Below are 15,612 nucleotides of genomic sequence, written 5' to 3'. Positions count from 1 at the left end.
CCACCTAAATGACAGCTGGTTATGCTCTTGCTCCTCACCAGGCTGAACCCATTTCTCCCCTCCTCACCCCCCCCCAATCTCCACTTTCAATATCTCTCTATTTGTTTACTGATCCTATGTGACTGTAGGTATAACAACATTAAGCATAACAATTTACAGTACCAAACAGGCATCTTTGTTACACTACTCCATTGTATATTAAGCTATTGTATCTCTGAGACACTACTCCACTGAATGATTTCTTGCTACTAAGTGTAACTGCCAAATTATATGTTACTAAGTGATCCTGTTAGCTTTATTACTAACTTGAACTGTGATAATGTGTACCATGTGATTTATTACTATCATTTCTCTGATTGTTTCAAATACTGACTGTTATGTTATTGTTATGTGGAGCTTTTCTCCCCGAGCTTCCACTGAAAATGGGCAGACTTGCCCAGTCAGTTTTCCCTGGTAAACAAATGTTAAATAAAATAAATGATGTGTCTAAATCAGTACCTGCACCTGCTCAATCATTGATAAAGCCTTGGGGACCCTTCTGCATCATGCAGTGGGACTTGATTGAACTTCCACAAGTGCAGAAACTTCAATAAGTTCTGCCACTGTTTTCTGGATGCATAGAAACATATCTGTGTGTGAAGAATGATGCTCACAGTAGCAAAAAAGTTTGTGACAGAATTAATTCCTAGGTTTGTTGTTCTGTGTTGTATTGTCTGATCAGGGTTCCTGTTTTACTAGTCAGGTAATACAGCAACTTTGTAATATCCTAAATGTTAATTTGCATTTCTACTCTACCTATAGACTGCAGGCTTCTAGGATAGTGGAAAAAGACAATCAGACAGTTAAGGTTAGGCTAGGTTAAGTTTGTGAAGAAACTGGTCTTAAATAGCAAGAAACATTGCCTTTAGTTTTATTTAGTATTAGCAGTGTAGTAACCCTAGAAAATTGTCCCCTTCTGGGCAGACCCATAAGAATGTCTGCTACCCCTCTCCCTAAGAACTTAGAACTGCAAAATATTGCTGAAACCATGTTTTAATATTGTAAATCCCTGTGTTCTATTTTGCAGAAATACAATAGTATTGTTCATCATACAACCCAATGACCAACAGAGCAGGACCATCAGGACCTACAACCTGGAGACTTTGTTTACATCAAAGTACATTCCTGAAGAAACTCACTTAGCCCTAAATCGAAAGGAGCATACTAGGATTTGCTCACAACTGGTACTGCCATCCATTGTGAGGGCCTCCCCACCTGGATCCATGTATCACATGTCAAGAAGACTCCCCTTTGTAATGAATACAACCAATACACAGACCACATGAACCAGCAGAACCAGACTACAAACCAGGGGCATTGTTGCATCCAGAATTGGCAGCTTTGATATTATGCCAACTGTGAACTGTTTTCCATCCAACTTGATTCCACATCCACCATCCCGATCACATCTGGAGCTGACTGCAGTTACATTATCCTCGCTACCAGATCAGGAAGTTAAATGCCTTGATTCTGCTTCTTCATCCTGGTCTGGTTCAACCTGCAGTTATTCTTCTTCTTCATCATCGACAACATTTTTTCTTGCTTCAGATTCCAGCATTAATGATTCATCCTGCCTTTCTAACACCAATTTAGACACTGCCTTATCTAGGCAATGTTCCTTTCCAAGGTCATCTGCAAGTAAGGCCCTTGGTCAATGGCTTCTCAGTTATTGATTTCATTTGTACAATGGACAGCCCACCCAATGTCTTGTTTACAGTTTCTTCAAAACCCTCTCCAGCCCCAACATGCTCATTTTTCCTATGGACTAACTTATCATAATGCTAAAGAGATACACGTGTATGTTATATCCTATGAAGAGCCTATTCCAGTGAGCCTGATATGAGCATATGCGTACGAGAACATGATTCCATCTGTGGTGCAAAGACAGCTCCTGATGAAACTGTTAGAATCATAGTCAAAAGAAAAGTAAAATTAAAGCATATATTGATTAAAACAGACATGAAAAAGAAATGCAGTTTTGACATAGGGCAGACAGTCTTTATGCAAAATTGTGGTCAGATAATCATTCTTGTAGTTAGTTCTCTAAGCTTTATGTACTCAAAGACAGAGTCCTACAGTTAATACCTCAAATAACAGACACATTCTGACAGCATGCTGTTCATTTTTAGAACTTTTTGGCAAACACCAACAACATGTAAATGCAACATATAACCCTGGCTGGGATTCAGAAAGGTATACTGCAAGTGAGAATCCTTAAATCAAGTGGCTTTCCCCTCATGGTAAGCCTTTCAGATTCATAGACCACCCTACTATTAATGGGAAAAGGAAATTAGCCATGTGCTCTCCTACAACAATGCTAGCGGCTCCTGGTTAATGCTAATAAGAATTCAGAGAATCTGGCAGAGTAAAATATCACTGTTGGAGACAAAGGTAAATGCCATCAAAGGTAGCAATCTCCCATTCACTTCTATTGAACATCATCTCAATGGAGATGTGTGGATGGAGGTATGTTAGTACAGGTATACCTGTGGACATGTATGTGAGTGTCTGTAGGGATATTAATGAATTTTGATGAATGTGGGGGGGTGCATTTGTGAAGGAGTGTATCTGTCTAGGTGGTTGCATTAGGGCACTAGGGGTTTTAGGTAATGAATCGAGAGTCTTTATTTCAATGAAGGGGCTTGTTTGTTATTGAGTAGATATGTGTGTGGGGTGTGTGTGTGTGTGTGTGTGTGTGTGTGTGTGTGTGTGTGTGTGTGTGTGTGTGTGTGTGTGTGTGTGTTGCAGTGTAAGGGTTAACAAGCTAGCTATGATTTCCTTCACTGTCTAGCGCAAACATTATTCGCATTGCCATAACTTGCGTGTGTGAGAGGGTGGTGAAAGTGGTATGTAGTGTATTTAAGAGGAACAGGCTGACCATATTTTCTTTCACTTACTATCACAAACAAAGACCTTACACATGGTAAATGGCTGTCTTTGGTGGTTTGGCAGAACCAGGATATCAATTGTTTATTGTCACTGTGGCATAGTGAGTAGCAATGCCATTTCACTGTGCTTTGCTCTGGTTGAGTCCTTAGCTATTTTTTTCCAAGTGAAGGTTGCATGTCCTCCCTGTCTTTGTGTGCCTGTCTATCCTTGTGCTCTGTTTAACCCCAGCATCTCAAATACATGCAGCAGGTGAAATAGAATTCCTCCAATTTCCTTGAAGGTGAACATGTATTTTGTGTATGTGTGCACGTGTGTGTGTGTGTGTGTGTGTGTGTGTGTGTGTGTGTGTGTGTGTGTGTGTGTGTGTGTGTGTGTTAAAAATATCACTTAGTTTTATTTGTGCATACTTATAATAATGCCAGTTACATGCATTATTGTATTCTAGTAGCAGTAAAAAAATGCAGTTAACAAGTAAATATATTTCAAAAGTAAGGCATAAAATATATCAAAGAACATTCAAATGTTTAGAGTTTCTAGGAGTCTGGAGGCCCCTACACTCCAGACAGTATAAATGGATTTTGACATGGACTTAGTGGTGGTCACTGCTCTGAACTACACTCATTTCTAAAACCAGCCTTGCTTAGAAATGTATACAGAAGGTTGCTGTAGATTATGTGGTGGACTGGGGATGGTGCAGTCATTACTTCTTTAATTTTCATCACAATCAAACCTTAGAGGTGTGCAAAAGAGGTCATTATAGCTTGTGTTCAGGCTGGGGACTGTTGTCAATTGTTTTAATTTTCTCACAGACCTTAGACATTTACAAAGAAAGGTACTCTAACTTATGTAGGGGTAATGTACTGTTTAGGAGCAACATAATAGAATACTTTACTGTAATCATTTTTCACTTTCCTCACAATCGCACATCAGGCACATACGAGGCTCTGAGGGTAGGAGTGAAGAGGAATACTATGTATAGGTATGCACCACTCACTTGAAATACATGACTGTGGCCATTTGAAACTCTGGTTTCATTTCAGTTGGGATGCATAGACATTGGCTGCCTTTTTGGGGGGTAGTAAGGCAGGCAGTATTCCCAGATAGAATTTGTATATCCTCATAATTGTCTTGTTAGTTTGTTGTGAGCTACTATTTTGTCAAGTTTAAAGATTAAGACTTGGGTGCAATTTTCAATTTTAAACATTAAGATTTGGGTACAATTTATGTTTTCCTTGAAAGAAAAAATTAAGAATGAAATTGTTTTCTTACTCATGATTTTTGCTCAGGACACAATTTAATCAAAAGGTTAGGAAAATGCTCTATGCATCCCAGAGCATCTATAGCCCCATGGCTTCTGGGGGTACCCAGTTTAAATTGAGTTATTTCCTAAATGGTTATTACTATGCTATTTTGGTCAGGAAATGTGTGCTAAAAGGTTACAAGGAAAAGTAAAATTTAGCAGCATTACTGATTTTTCCTTAATCATAATTTCTATTCGAGCCATCATTAGATGAAAGGGTTGTGTAAAAGAAAAAGAAAATGTTAAAGTTCACTTAAAAGCATATAGAAAGGTATAGCTTGTTGAAAAATCTGAATATGAAGTCAAAATGTGAGAAAAGGAAGAAAAGTAATCTGCATGGTATGGGGAGCCCAGTATGAGGAGAAAACAGAGGGGTATCACTGGAGGATGTGAGTATGGGGGATTGAAACAGCAGGTAGTGCCTAGTGTACCATTTCCCAAAAGTCCAGCCCTGTACACAGTGTTGTTGTAATGTATCATTGTTGCAAATAAATGGCAGTAACTGTGAATTTCCCACAGTGAGATGAGCCAACATAGTGTGGTACACAGCCTAATTATAATGTAAGAGCTCTGTAACTATAGTTCAGTTTGTGCATATTACTCCTAAAACTCAGCAGCATGAACTAAAAGGTTGCTTAGGAGGGGTGGCAGTGACAGGGTGATACTTAGACTGGGAGGTGTCCAGGGGGCTCCCAACTTGACATTTACTTGTGTGTGTGTGTGTGTGTGTGTGTGTGTGTGTGTGTGTGTGTGTGTGTGTGTGTGTGTGTGTGTGTGTGTGTGTGTGTGTGTGTGTGTGTGTGTGTGTGTGTGTGTGTGTGTGTGTGTGTGTGTGTGTGTGTGTGTAAAGGGGGGTGTCCCTGCCAACACAACACAAGGAGAGCCAGGGAAAATGCTACCATTGTCAGGTATGACATTGGTAACTTTTTACAAGGGTACCTCAGTGATATGTTAATGAGAATGTAATGAGGTCTTTCTCATTGCAGCCACAGCTTTTTTGAATCACATGTTCTCATTGTCATGTAAACTGAGCTATCTGCAATAAGCTAAAGATATTTCTCAATCCCAGAGCCTGTCTGGTACTATACACCCAAGACAGGCACTAACTAGACATGCTAGTATTTCTAAAAGGTTACGTTAGCCGAACAGAACAAGATTGCCTGCAGAGAAATGACACAACCTGTGAACTTAAAACCAAGTCATGATCTTTTCATGATATAAAGCCTTATAATTTTTAACAATTTTGTTAGACTGCGTAATCGAACAGATATAAAACTTGCAGAACTAAAAGACTACATATGGGTTTTACTTTAGCCTGTTGCATTCTAGCTACTTGTGGGCTGACTTCTCATCACTGAATGCTCGTTTGTGTATTTGAGCTCAAGATGACTCAGATTCATACCCTAATCACATTATATGTACTTTCTGTGAGTAGGTGTTATGTACAGAGATCTAGTGTTGGGACACAGCCTTGATGATGAGAGATTCAAAGGAGCTTGTCTCCAGCAAAAATGCTGGTTTGTAGTCATTTTGCAAGGAAGAGTGGGCAAATATTGCCAAGTCAAGATGTGCCATGCTGATAGACTCCTAGCCAAGAAGACTGAATGCTGTAATTAAATCAAAAGGTGCTTCAACAAAGTATTAGTTTAAGGGTGTGCACACTTATGCAACCAGCGTATTATACATTTTTAATTTTTTATATTTTCCCCTAACAATAACCAGCATATTGTACATTTTTTTATTTTTTATATTTTTCCCCCTAACAGATTTGTTTGTTTTTCAATTGAATTGTACAGGTTATAGGTCACATTATAGGTGGGAAAAGTTTTGAAATGATTTATTGTGGTCTCGTTTTTTATATATCACAAAAACCTGGCAATTTAACAGGGGTGTGTAAACTTTTCATATCCACTATATATGTATGTATGCATTTTACATTAGGTCTGTCCACCTACGTGCTCCTCTTCCTCATCATTTTCTAAACCACCTGGCCTGGTGAGGGTAGCTGTATTAGCAAGCTGTGCAAGGTAAACCAGACCTCTATTTTCCCAACACCAGTCCCAACTCTTAAGCTGACAAATATAATCCTTCCAACATATCCAAGGTCTGCCATGGGGCCTGGTCCCAGTGAATTATGTCTGGTGCACCTTATGTGGGAGGTGCCCATGGGGCATCCTCACAAAATACCCAGACCAACTCATCTGATTCCTCTCAGCATAGAGGAGCAGTGGACACACTCCCAAGATTCTGCTATATTGCTGCATTCTTCACTCTACCATACAGAGATATGAAGGAAGCTCATTTTTGCTGCTTGTATGTGTGATCTCATCCATCTGGCCGCCACCCAAATTTTATGACCATTGTGAGGATGGGGACATGGACTCACCAGCATACTGAGAGCTTTGTCCTATGACTCATCTCTTGCTTCAATACCACAGTCCATCGAAATGCCTGCAGTATTGCCAGTGATGCATCCATCTTCTGGTCAGTTACCCAAACCCCACTACCCTTACTTGTGAACAGCATCCCAAAAAAATTACATTCCTCCACCTGCAACAACTACCATCACCACCTGCAGAGAATAATCCACTCTTTTATTTAACACAATAACCTACATGAATATAAAAGTTCACATCTGTTACTGCGTTTTCTCCTATGTATGCAAATATGTGTAGGGTTTTATGTGCCTTGTGTTAAGCACCTGGTAGTGTGAAGCTGGGCCATCAAATCAGTACATTACCCCATTCAATAACTACTAAATAAATAAAATAGTATACGTAGATTAATCTATAGGTTGTCTATATTTATAACAGCTCCGTGCTGCATGACATTCATTTTAATGAAATGATTCATATGATTTTGTATGACATGCCACCTTCTTAGAAACAGCCTGATTTTTTTTTCTTTTATTCTGCCATCACCCCTTACCTCTTCAGCTCATCCTCAAAGGGTAAGAAGAGCCATCGTTTGGGCATTTTTTTCAGAAACTTGTCCTGCTTCTCTTCTGTTTCATCCTGTGAAATGTACACCAGTACAATCTGGGAGCATCTGTTCACATAGAATTCATCTGTTAGCTTCACAAAGAAGTCCTTTAACACAGGAACAAATTCTTCACAACATGGACACTCTCCTGAGCCAAAATACAGCAGAACGACCTTATTCTCTAATCTGAGATAAAGTTCTTTATCTGTGTCGATCTCATCCCTGTCCCTGTTGTTTCGAATCAGAATCTTCCCACTGAAAAGATCCACCATGTTGCAGGCATGTAGGAGTCAGTTTAACTCCATAAGCTGTCCCACTGGGAAATTATTATGCTTTTTACATGCGATAGCACACCTGGAAGTGCAGGTAACGTCTGCATCTGAATGGAGGGTCATAGGATTCCATAACCTTCTGAGGCTCATTGAAGAAATGATGTTCCAAAATGCTCCCTGCATCACAGACAGGATGCTGTACTTGTTTCAATGTTTTTAGCTCAATTTTAAGCTGAGTGGCACAGTATTCTGTGTACTCTATTAAATTCTAGCAGCTTCTATTGACCAGACACTAAATAAACATCAGCATAGTTGTATGAGACTCTGAGCTGCCTTGATCTTATTAGCTAGGATTAGGAACAAGGGCAGGCTCAGTCCGACAACTTGTTCGTCATACCAAAAGAAGGTTACTTTAACTGAAAGTGTGTCAGAGTAAGATCAGACCCATTGAAACATTTCTTAACTTAAGAACCTCAAACTGCAGCTGGTAAATTACATTTCTTCATGGATATAATTTCTGAAGTAATGCATGCCTGTGAAGTAGATTATTACTACCACTTTGTGTTACTCTCACACACCAGTCCCACATTTTGGTGTGACTTGCAAAACATCAGTGAGAGGAAATATATTAAGCAGTAGAGCAGCTCAGGGTCAAGTGTTTTCCTTACAGTTGTATTCTTTAGTATCCAGTCCTGATTTCTGATCACTATGTGCAGTTTCTGTTTTCTCTGTGAGTTTAAATATATATATATATATATATATATATATATATATATATTTATACTGCATTTACCTTTGCCATTGTGGTCTGTGCCATGGCTGAAAAATGTGCAAGAAGAAGCAGTTTACTTATCTAGTAAATAAATACAAATATCTGTATATCTAAGCTGTATGCCACTGCACCAATGTTTCTGGCAAATTAATGAGGATTGAAGCCAATAAGTAATGGCAGACATTTGTGTTTCACACTCCATATCCTTCAAAAATGAATGTTAATGCAAACCCTGTTTTTTCTAACCATTTTATGTGTTTACAACAGCAATATTTAAAATCAGTCCATGATTTTGGGTCTTTGCCGCAATTATTTTTGGTTTTGTCCAGAATTCTTTCCATAAGAGGTTGAGCAGTATGATTGTCACAGTCTGACATTAGTTCTGACACCAGTGTTTCATTATCCTGTGACTATGACTGTCGTCAGCCCTGCTGATTTCATAAACAAAACAAATTCTGTCTTAACTTGTGACCTGTAATCCTAATTGTCTCCTTATATGTACACACACACACACACACACACACACACACACACACACACATATATATATATATATATATATATATATATATATATATATATATGTGTGTGTGGTTCCTTTTCATTTAGTCAAACATCCGTTTGGTCAGCAAACACAGGGGGTGGTGTTTAATTTTAATGATGCAAATAGCTGAGTGGTCCACCTGTCAACAGTATGTTTCATCATGACAGCTGAATGGTGTTGGAGGGGGTGAGAGTGTTTGTCCCTGTGTTTGAAAGTTAGGGTTGGGGATAGGTGAGGGATAAGTGTTGTATGTTTGTATGCAAGTGTGTGTATTTTAGGGTTAGGGTCAGGGTTAGGAAAGGGAAGAGATGTAATGTCATGTTTGTGTGTGCAAATTTGTCTTGTGTATTGGCAGTATTACAGGAAGGTTTTTATTAAGGTTGATTAGGGTTGAGGGGGCAGTTTTAGGGTAAGCGTTAGCATCCATTGTTAAGGTGCTGAGCCCCCCTACCCAAGTTAGTAATGGATATTAACCCTGATCCTAATGCTGTCCCTTCTTCACCATAACCCTGCACCTACCAAAGTTAGTAATGGATATTAACCCTGATCCTAATGCTGTCCCTTCTTCACCATAACCCTGCACCTTACCTTAATAAAAACCTTTCAGTAACACTGACACTATTCAGATGAATTTGAGGCTAGTGTTATGATGGGTTTTAATGTAAACATTGGGAGAGGAAATAGTTTTGCTTTCTTGATGTTTTTAGTTCATTTTTAGTGGTCATGATATTCTGTTTGTTTAAACATACTTATGCCCATTTTTCTTCGACATTAAATATGTCCAACCACACATAACAGAACTATATATAACCATATACTTTATCTGTTACTGTTGTCATTGGGAACTCTATTGTGTGACACACACATGCCCTACTCACCAGGTTAGACAAGGAGAAGATAATGGTTAGCTGCCTAGGATCCAGGTGCAAGGAACCCCAATATCATGCATGCTCTCAAGTCACTGCTCCCCAGATACCAATATGATTCTATCATAGTTCACTCACCATGTTGGACAAGGAGAAAGTCACGTCATCTGCCTGTCTGGTACCAGGATACACCAAATCACGCATGCACTCAGGTCTCTCAGCAACAAGTACTGGTATGACTCTGTCATAGTTAATCTTGGTGTGAATGACCTGAGAAATCCCTCACTGGACTATATGAAGAGAGATATGGCTGAGCCTTGAGCATAATACTATCCTCACCTAGAATGATGCCACAGTATAAACAAAAAATGATTGATTTCAATACTTGGCTTAGTTTTTGGTGTCATTCCAAGGGGATCCAGTTCCAGTCTGCTTGGGAAGCCATGGTCAACAAACCTCGCTGGTTTGCCAGAGACAGTTTGCACCTGATACCCCTAGGCTTTTGGCTGCTGGCAAAGGCTCTTGCCTCCCCCATAGTGCCTTTTTAGGCAAGGTCTCGAAAACAACATTGCCAACGTGAAATTAACCAATCAGAACAAAATAATGGTCATGCTGCTAAATGCTAGGAGGTTAAACTAAAAACTGCCATCCCTGGAAGCACTTCTATCACTAGAAGATGTAGATGTCTGTGCAGTCACAGAAACCTGGTTCAAGGCCTCAGACAGTACCCAGCTCTGCAAGGCTACAATGCCTTATATACCTTTAGACTGCAAAATGAACCAGTGAATGCCAAAGGAGGTGGTGTTTCAATCTATATTAGAGATAAATTCACCTCACATCTAGTCAGACTGGACAACTCCATGGAGTTACTCCAGGTCCAGATTATGGTGGGAAAGACTCCCATTCAAGTCCTAGCCAGTTAGAGATCTCCCTCCATGGGTTACAACACCCATGAAGCCTACTTAACCAAACTGAAGACAATCCAAATTTTACCAAACACACTGGTTACAGGTAATTTCAGTTATCCCATCAACTGGGAAACCTACTCTAGCCCCAACTCGCTAGCACAAAACTTCCTTGACTTTGCGAATTCAAATGCCCTGGAGCAAATTGTCTATACCTCAACAAGAGAAACAAACATTCTAAATCTGGTCCTCACCAACACGTCAAACAGGTGCACTGCTACAACTGTTGGCCTCTCATTAGTTAGAAATCAGTCACCTTCGAACTGACACTGACACCAGAACTCACAAAGGGTGAAATCAGACTAAAAAACTTCACCAAGGCAAACTATACCTTCCTAGGTGAAGGTATAAACGCATTCCAAGCACCACTCCAAGCTGAAAGTGGTAACTACACCGAAGCTTACACTAAAGCCCTGTACAATCATTTGCATAAGTGTATAAACTAGGCTGTACCAGATAGAATCAAAGCCAGATCCCCAAGTGAAATCAAGCTGCCATGGTGGACTGGACTTCCAGCATCAACACACTACATTAAATGCAAAAAGTGGCTGTCCAAGAAAACAAAGACAAGGACCCAACAATGGAAAAGCTTTAACAGGCAAATAAGACAACTTGTCAAATCTTCCAAGAGCTCCTTTGAGAGAAACCAGGCAAGTGCTGCCAAGGATAACCATAAGGTCTTTTGCAGCTACGTACATAACATAAAGGGTAGGACCCAAGCATGTGCAGAACTGGTGGCCAATGGTATCACACACACACTGACCCCACAGAGATAGCGAACCTGATAGCAGATAGGTTTGGTGAAAATTTCATTCCCTTACCTCCTCGTAACTTACAGCAAAGCCTCCCCCAAACTTCCCTCCCACCTTACATATCTGAAGCCCAGGTCCTCAAAACCCTGTCCAAGGCAAAGAACATGGCCTCTATGGGAACAGATAACATCCCAGGCTGTCTTCTAAACAGGCCAAAATATGAACTAGCATCAGCACTAAGTACCATTTTCAATCATAGTCTAACCACAGGCTTTGTTCCTGCAGAATGGAGAACAGCTACAGTTATCCCCCTCCACAAGGTGGCGTAGCAACAGACCCAGGGAATTACAGACCCATAAGCCTGACCAGCCTCATCTGTATGGCCATGGTACATATATCCTTATGGACCTCATAAATAAAGACATAGGTGACCTCCAAATCCTGGATCCTACCCAATTCAGCTTCATGAAGGGCAGATCCTTCCTGTTAAATATGGTGGGTTTCTCTAAAAGTGTGACCAAGGCCATTGATGAGGGCAAATATGTGCACACAGCATACCTCGACTTGCCAAAGGCTTTCAACAAAATCCCACATTCAGGCATTACCGATAAACTTAGCAAACTGAATGTAAACCCCTTCGTTGTAAGATGAGTTGCCAACTGGCTCACAAACCAGCCACACACACTATCAAAGTGGGTAACTCCACATCAACCAGCAGACCTGTTATCAGCAGGGTGCCACAGGGGTCAGTGCTGGGCCCCGTACTGTTTGGTATATACTTTTCAGAAGTTCAGGTCAAAGCTAGAGGGTTGTGGCTGACCAAGTTTGCAGATGACTGCAAACTAGGTGCAAGCACTGAATCCCCAAATGATGTCAGTATACTCCAGAATGGTCTCACACAGACCAACGACTGGTGTATTAGTCATAGTCTCAAACTTGAATGCAAAGAAATGTATCACCATTCCCTTCGGCACAAACAATGTCCCTTCACACTATCAAATCAATAAGAATACCCTAAGTACCCATGAACAGGTAAGGGACCTTGGATCACAGGTTGACCTCGACCTTAACTTCAACATCCTCATGTCTACCATTGTAAGGAATGCTTTCCATGTGGCTCACTTGATTAGTAAAGGTATCACCTTGAGAGCAAAAGAAATTATAACCCCCTATACTCAGCACTTATCCGGCCTATAATTGAGTATAGCGCCCCATTCGGTATGTACTGTACTAAGCACCTACAGCAATTAGAGAGTCCTCAGAGGTTTCTAACAAAGAAGATCAAGGGCCTCCAGCATGTGCCTTACATGGACTGACTAATATCCCTGTCACTATACTCCGTATCGTATAGACTTCTTAGGGGAGACTTATACCTAGCCTACAGAGTAACCCAAGATCCAAACCTAATGAACTTACTGCATATCCGTAAATCAAATGGTTCTAGGGCTACCCATTCCAGGGACTTAAATAGATATGGCCTATGACTTAAATAGGACATGCTGGAGGGACACATTTATCTCCCAATGACTGCCACGTCTTTGGAACAAGCTACCAATTTATGTGAAACAGCGCACCTCTATGACACTGTTCAAGAGGAACCTGGATGAGTGGATGGGGCATCTTAAATTCTTACTGAGGATAGCGCCCAAAACCTTCCTGGACATGAATAGTCATCACTAAATGCAATTTTGGGTACTGTCTAGTACCTCTATGGTATTACATTGGGTTGAAATGGCTAGGCTTAAAATGACTTCCAGGTCGATAGCCTAGTAATCTCCTATGATCCTATGTGGGTATAAATGACTTTTGACATACCTCAGTGGACTATATAAAAAAAGACATAACGGGTCTCTCAGAATATGTGTCACAGACAGGTATGAGCCTTGCATTGAGCAGCATTCAAACTTCACCAAGGATGATGCCACAGTAAGAACATAAAATGATTTATTTTAATAAGTGGCTTAGTTTCTAGTGTCATTCCAGGGGATCCAATATTTGTCAGAATGGGAGGACATGGTCAATAGACCACATTGCTTTGCCAAGGATGGGCTGCACCTGTCCCACATAGGCTTTTGTATATTGGCTAAATATTTATCCTCTCCTTAGAGTCTTTTTTAGGCAACATCAAAAAGTCATACCTACCAACACAGTAAAAGTCTCCAAGCAACCTTAAAGTGTTACTGCTCAATATTTGTAGCCTAAATAAAAAACTCTACATCCGTCAAGTCTGCCTCACTCTGGAGAATGTAGCCATTTGTGCCATGACTGAGATTTGGTTTAAAGTCATAGAAAGTAGGCCAGCAGTGCAAGGCTACAGTGCCTTCCACATATTTAGACCAACAACAGCACAGACTGGGGCCAAAGATGGAAATGTCTTGATCTTTGCTATCAACAAACATGCCTCCAAGTTGGTTAAACAGGATGATACTATGGAGCTCATCCATGTGCAAGTCGCCGTAGATAAGGTCCTTCACCATAGCATGGCTTGCTAGATGTCATTATCTATGCCCCTAGAGTCTCACAACACTTATCTAAACCTACTAGAGACACTCACCATCTGATCAAACATCCTATTCATGGGTGACTTTACCTACTTCTCTATAGACTGGGAAACTTACAGTACCTCAAACTCACTGGCACAATGCTTCCTGCACTTTATTAACATAAATACCCTGGAACAGACCTGGAACGGATAGTACACACTCCAACCAGAGGATCAAACAAACTGGATCTGCTGCTCACCAACATGGGAAAATGTTGCTTAATATGCAAATCCATGGATGAAATTACTATGAAAATGATAAACAATTTGACTTAAAGTCACAGACTTTTGGCTTTCTTAAGGAAAATGTCATGCCTACTTAATGGGGTAAACTTCTTTGACAGGGTCACCAAGGTAATGGATGAAGCTAAAACAGTGCATACTGCATATGTTGACCTGGCCAGGGTATTTGATCCAATACCCCATTCAGGTATCGCTGACAAGCTCTCTGAGCTAGAAATAAATCCTTGCATAACTCACTGGATTGCCAGCTGGCTAACAGACAGAACCCAAAAAGTCAAGTTCAGTGAAACCACCTTCACTAAGAGACTGGTCACCAGCAGAGTACCTCAGGGCTCCATGCTGGGCCAGCTCCTGCTTGACATCTACTTCCCAGATGTCAAGGATGCCATTCAAGGCTTCTGACTTACCATGTTCACAGATGACTGTGAATTGGGAGCAATTATGGATTATCCCAAGATACCAATGTCTTGAAAGAGGGTTTATAACAGACAAATGACTGGTGCCAAAGCCATGGCCTAAAGATCGATGCCAAAAAATGCATTATAATGCTTTTGGGAAACTGCCAACCCAAGTTAATTACTCCATCAATAAAGCACCCCCTAAGGGTCAACCCAGAAATAAGGGATCTGGGAACATATTTAGACAGCAATCTGGCCTTTGACCAACATGTAGTCAATATAGTAAGAAAATCATTCTTTGTTACCCAACTTATTTTACGTTTACTTAGCAGGAAATTCCAACTGGGACAGAGATACTTTTCAGTGGAGGTCTAAGGAGAAACACTCCTGACACATGTCTTTGGAATGTGGGAGGAAGTCAGTGCACTCAGCGGGAACCCACACAAGCACAGTGAGGGCATACAGACTTCACACAGAATGCATCCCAGCTAAGAATTGAACCAGAGAACTTTTTGCTGTGAGGTAACAGCACTAACCACTACACCACTTACAGGTCCAAGGACATTATCGTGCCATTATCTATTTATTACATTATCTACTTGGCCCTTATCAGACCCATCATTGAGTACAATGCCCCATTGGTATGTACCTAACCAGACACTTGCAACAATTGAAATGCCCACAAAAGTTTCTCACCAGGAGAATTCAGGGCATGAATACGCTGTTCTACACTGATTGCCTAAAGGCTCTGTCTCTGTCTCTGTATTAAGTCTCCTAAAGGCTGCTGAAAGGGGATCTTTGGCTGGCTTAGAGGGTTTCCTTACACCCAGTCATAACAGATGTGTTGCAGATGTACAAAACAAAAAGCTTCAGAAACACTAGATCCAGGAATTTGAACTTGTGACATAAACAGAACATGCTGTAGAGTGAGTTAGGTGTCCCAAAGCATCCCTGTGCTATGGAATAGGCTCCCCATCAATTCAAACAAAACCTTGACAATTGGATGGGAAATTGCTTATGTCCAGTCTGGTCCCATATCTGTTATGGA

At 40.6% G+C, this 15,612-nt stretch overlaps 1 protein-coding gene across 1 annotated transcript in view; it reads right to left on the bottom strand.

The window, feature by feature from the left end:
- Nucleotides 1–7,482, bottom strand: part of NXNL1 (nucleoredoxin like 1) — a 41,390-nt gene extending 33,908 nt beyond the window's left edge. The window contains exon 1 of the mRNA XM_044082491.1: nucleotides 7,157–7,482. Coding sequence (XP_043938426.1) covers nucleotides 7,157–7,482 — 326 coding nt within the window. The remainder of the gene's footprint in view (nucleotides 1–7,156) is intronic.
- Nucleotides 7,483–15,612: the final 8,130 nt, after the last annotated feature.

This window comes from Protopterus annectens, chromosome 9.part0, assembly GCF_019279795.1.
Source record: "Protopterus annectens isolate FY-2018-M chromosome 9.part0, PAN1.0, whole genome shotgun sequence".
Lineage (NCBI taxonomy): Eukaryota > Metazoa > Chordata > Ceratodontiformes > Protopteridae > Protopterus > Protopterus annectens.
This window is presented reverse-complemented; position numbering and strand designations above follow the sequence as displayed.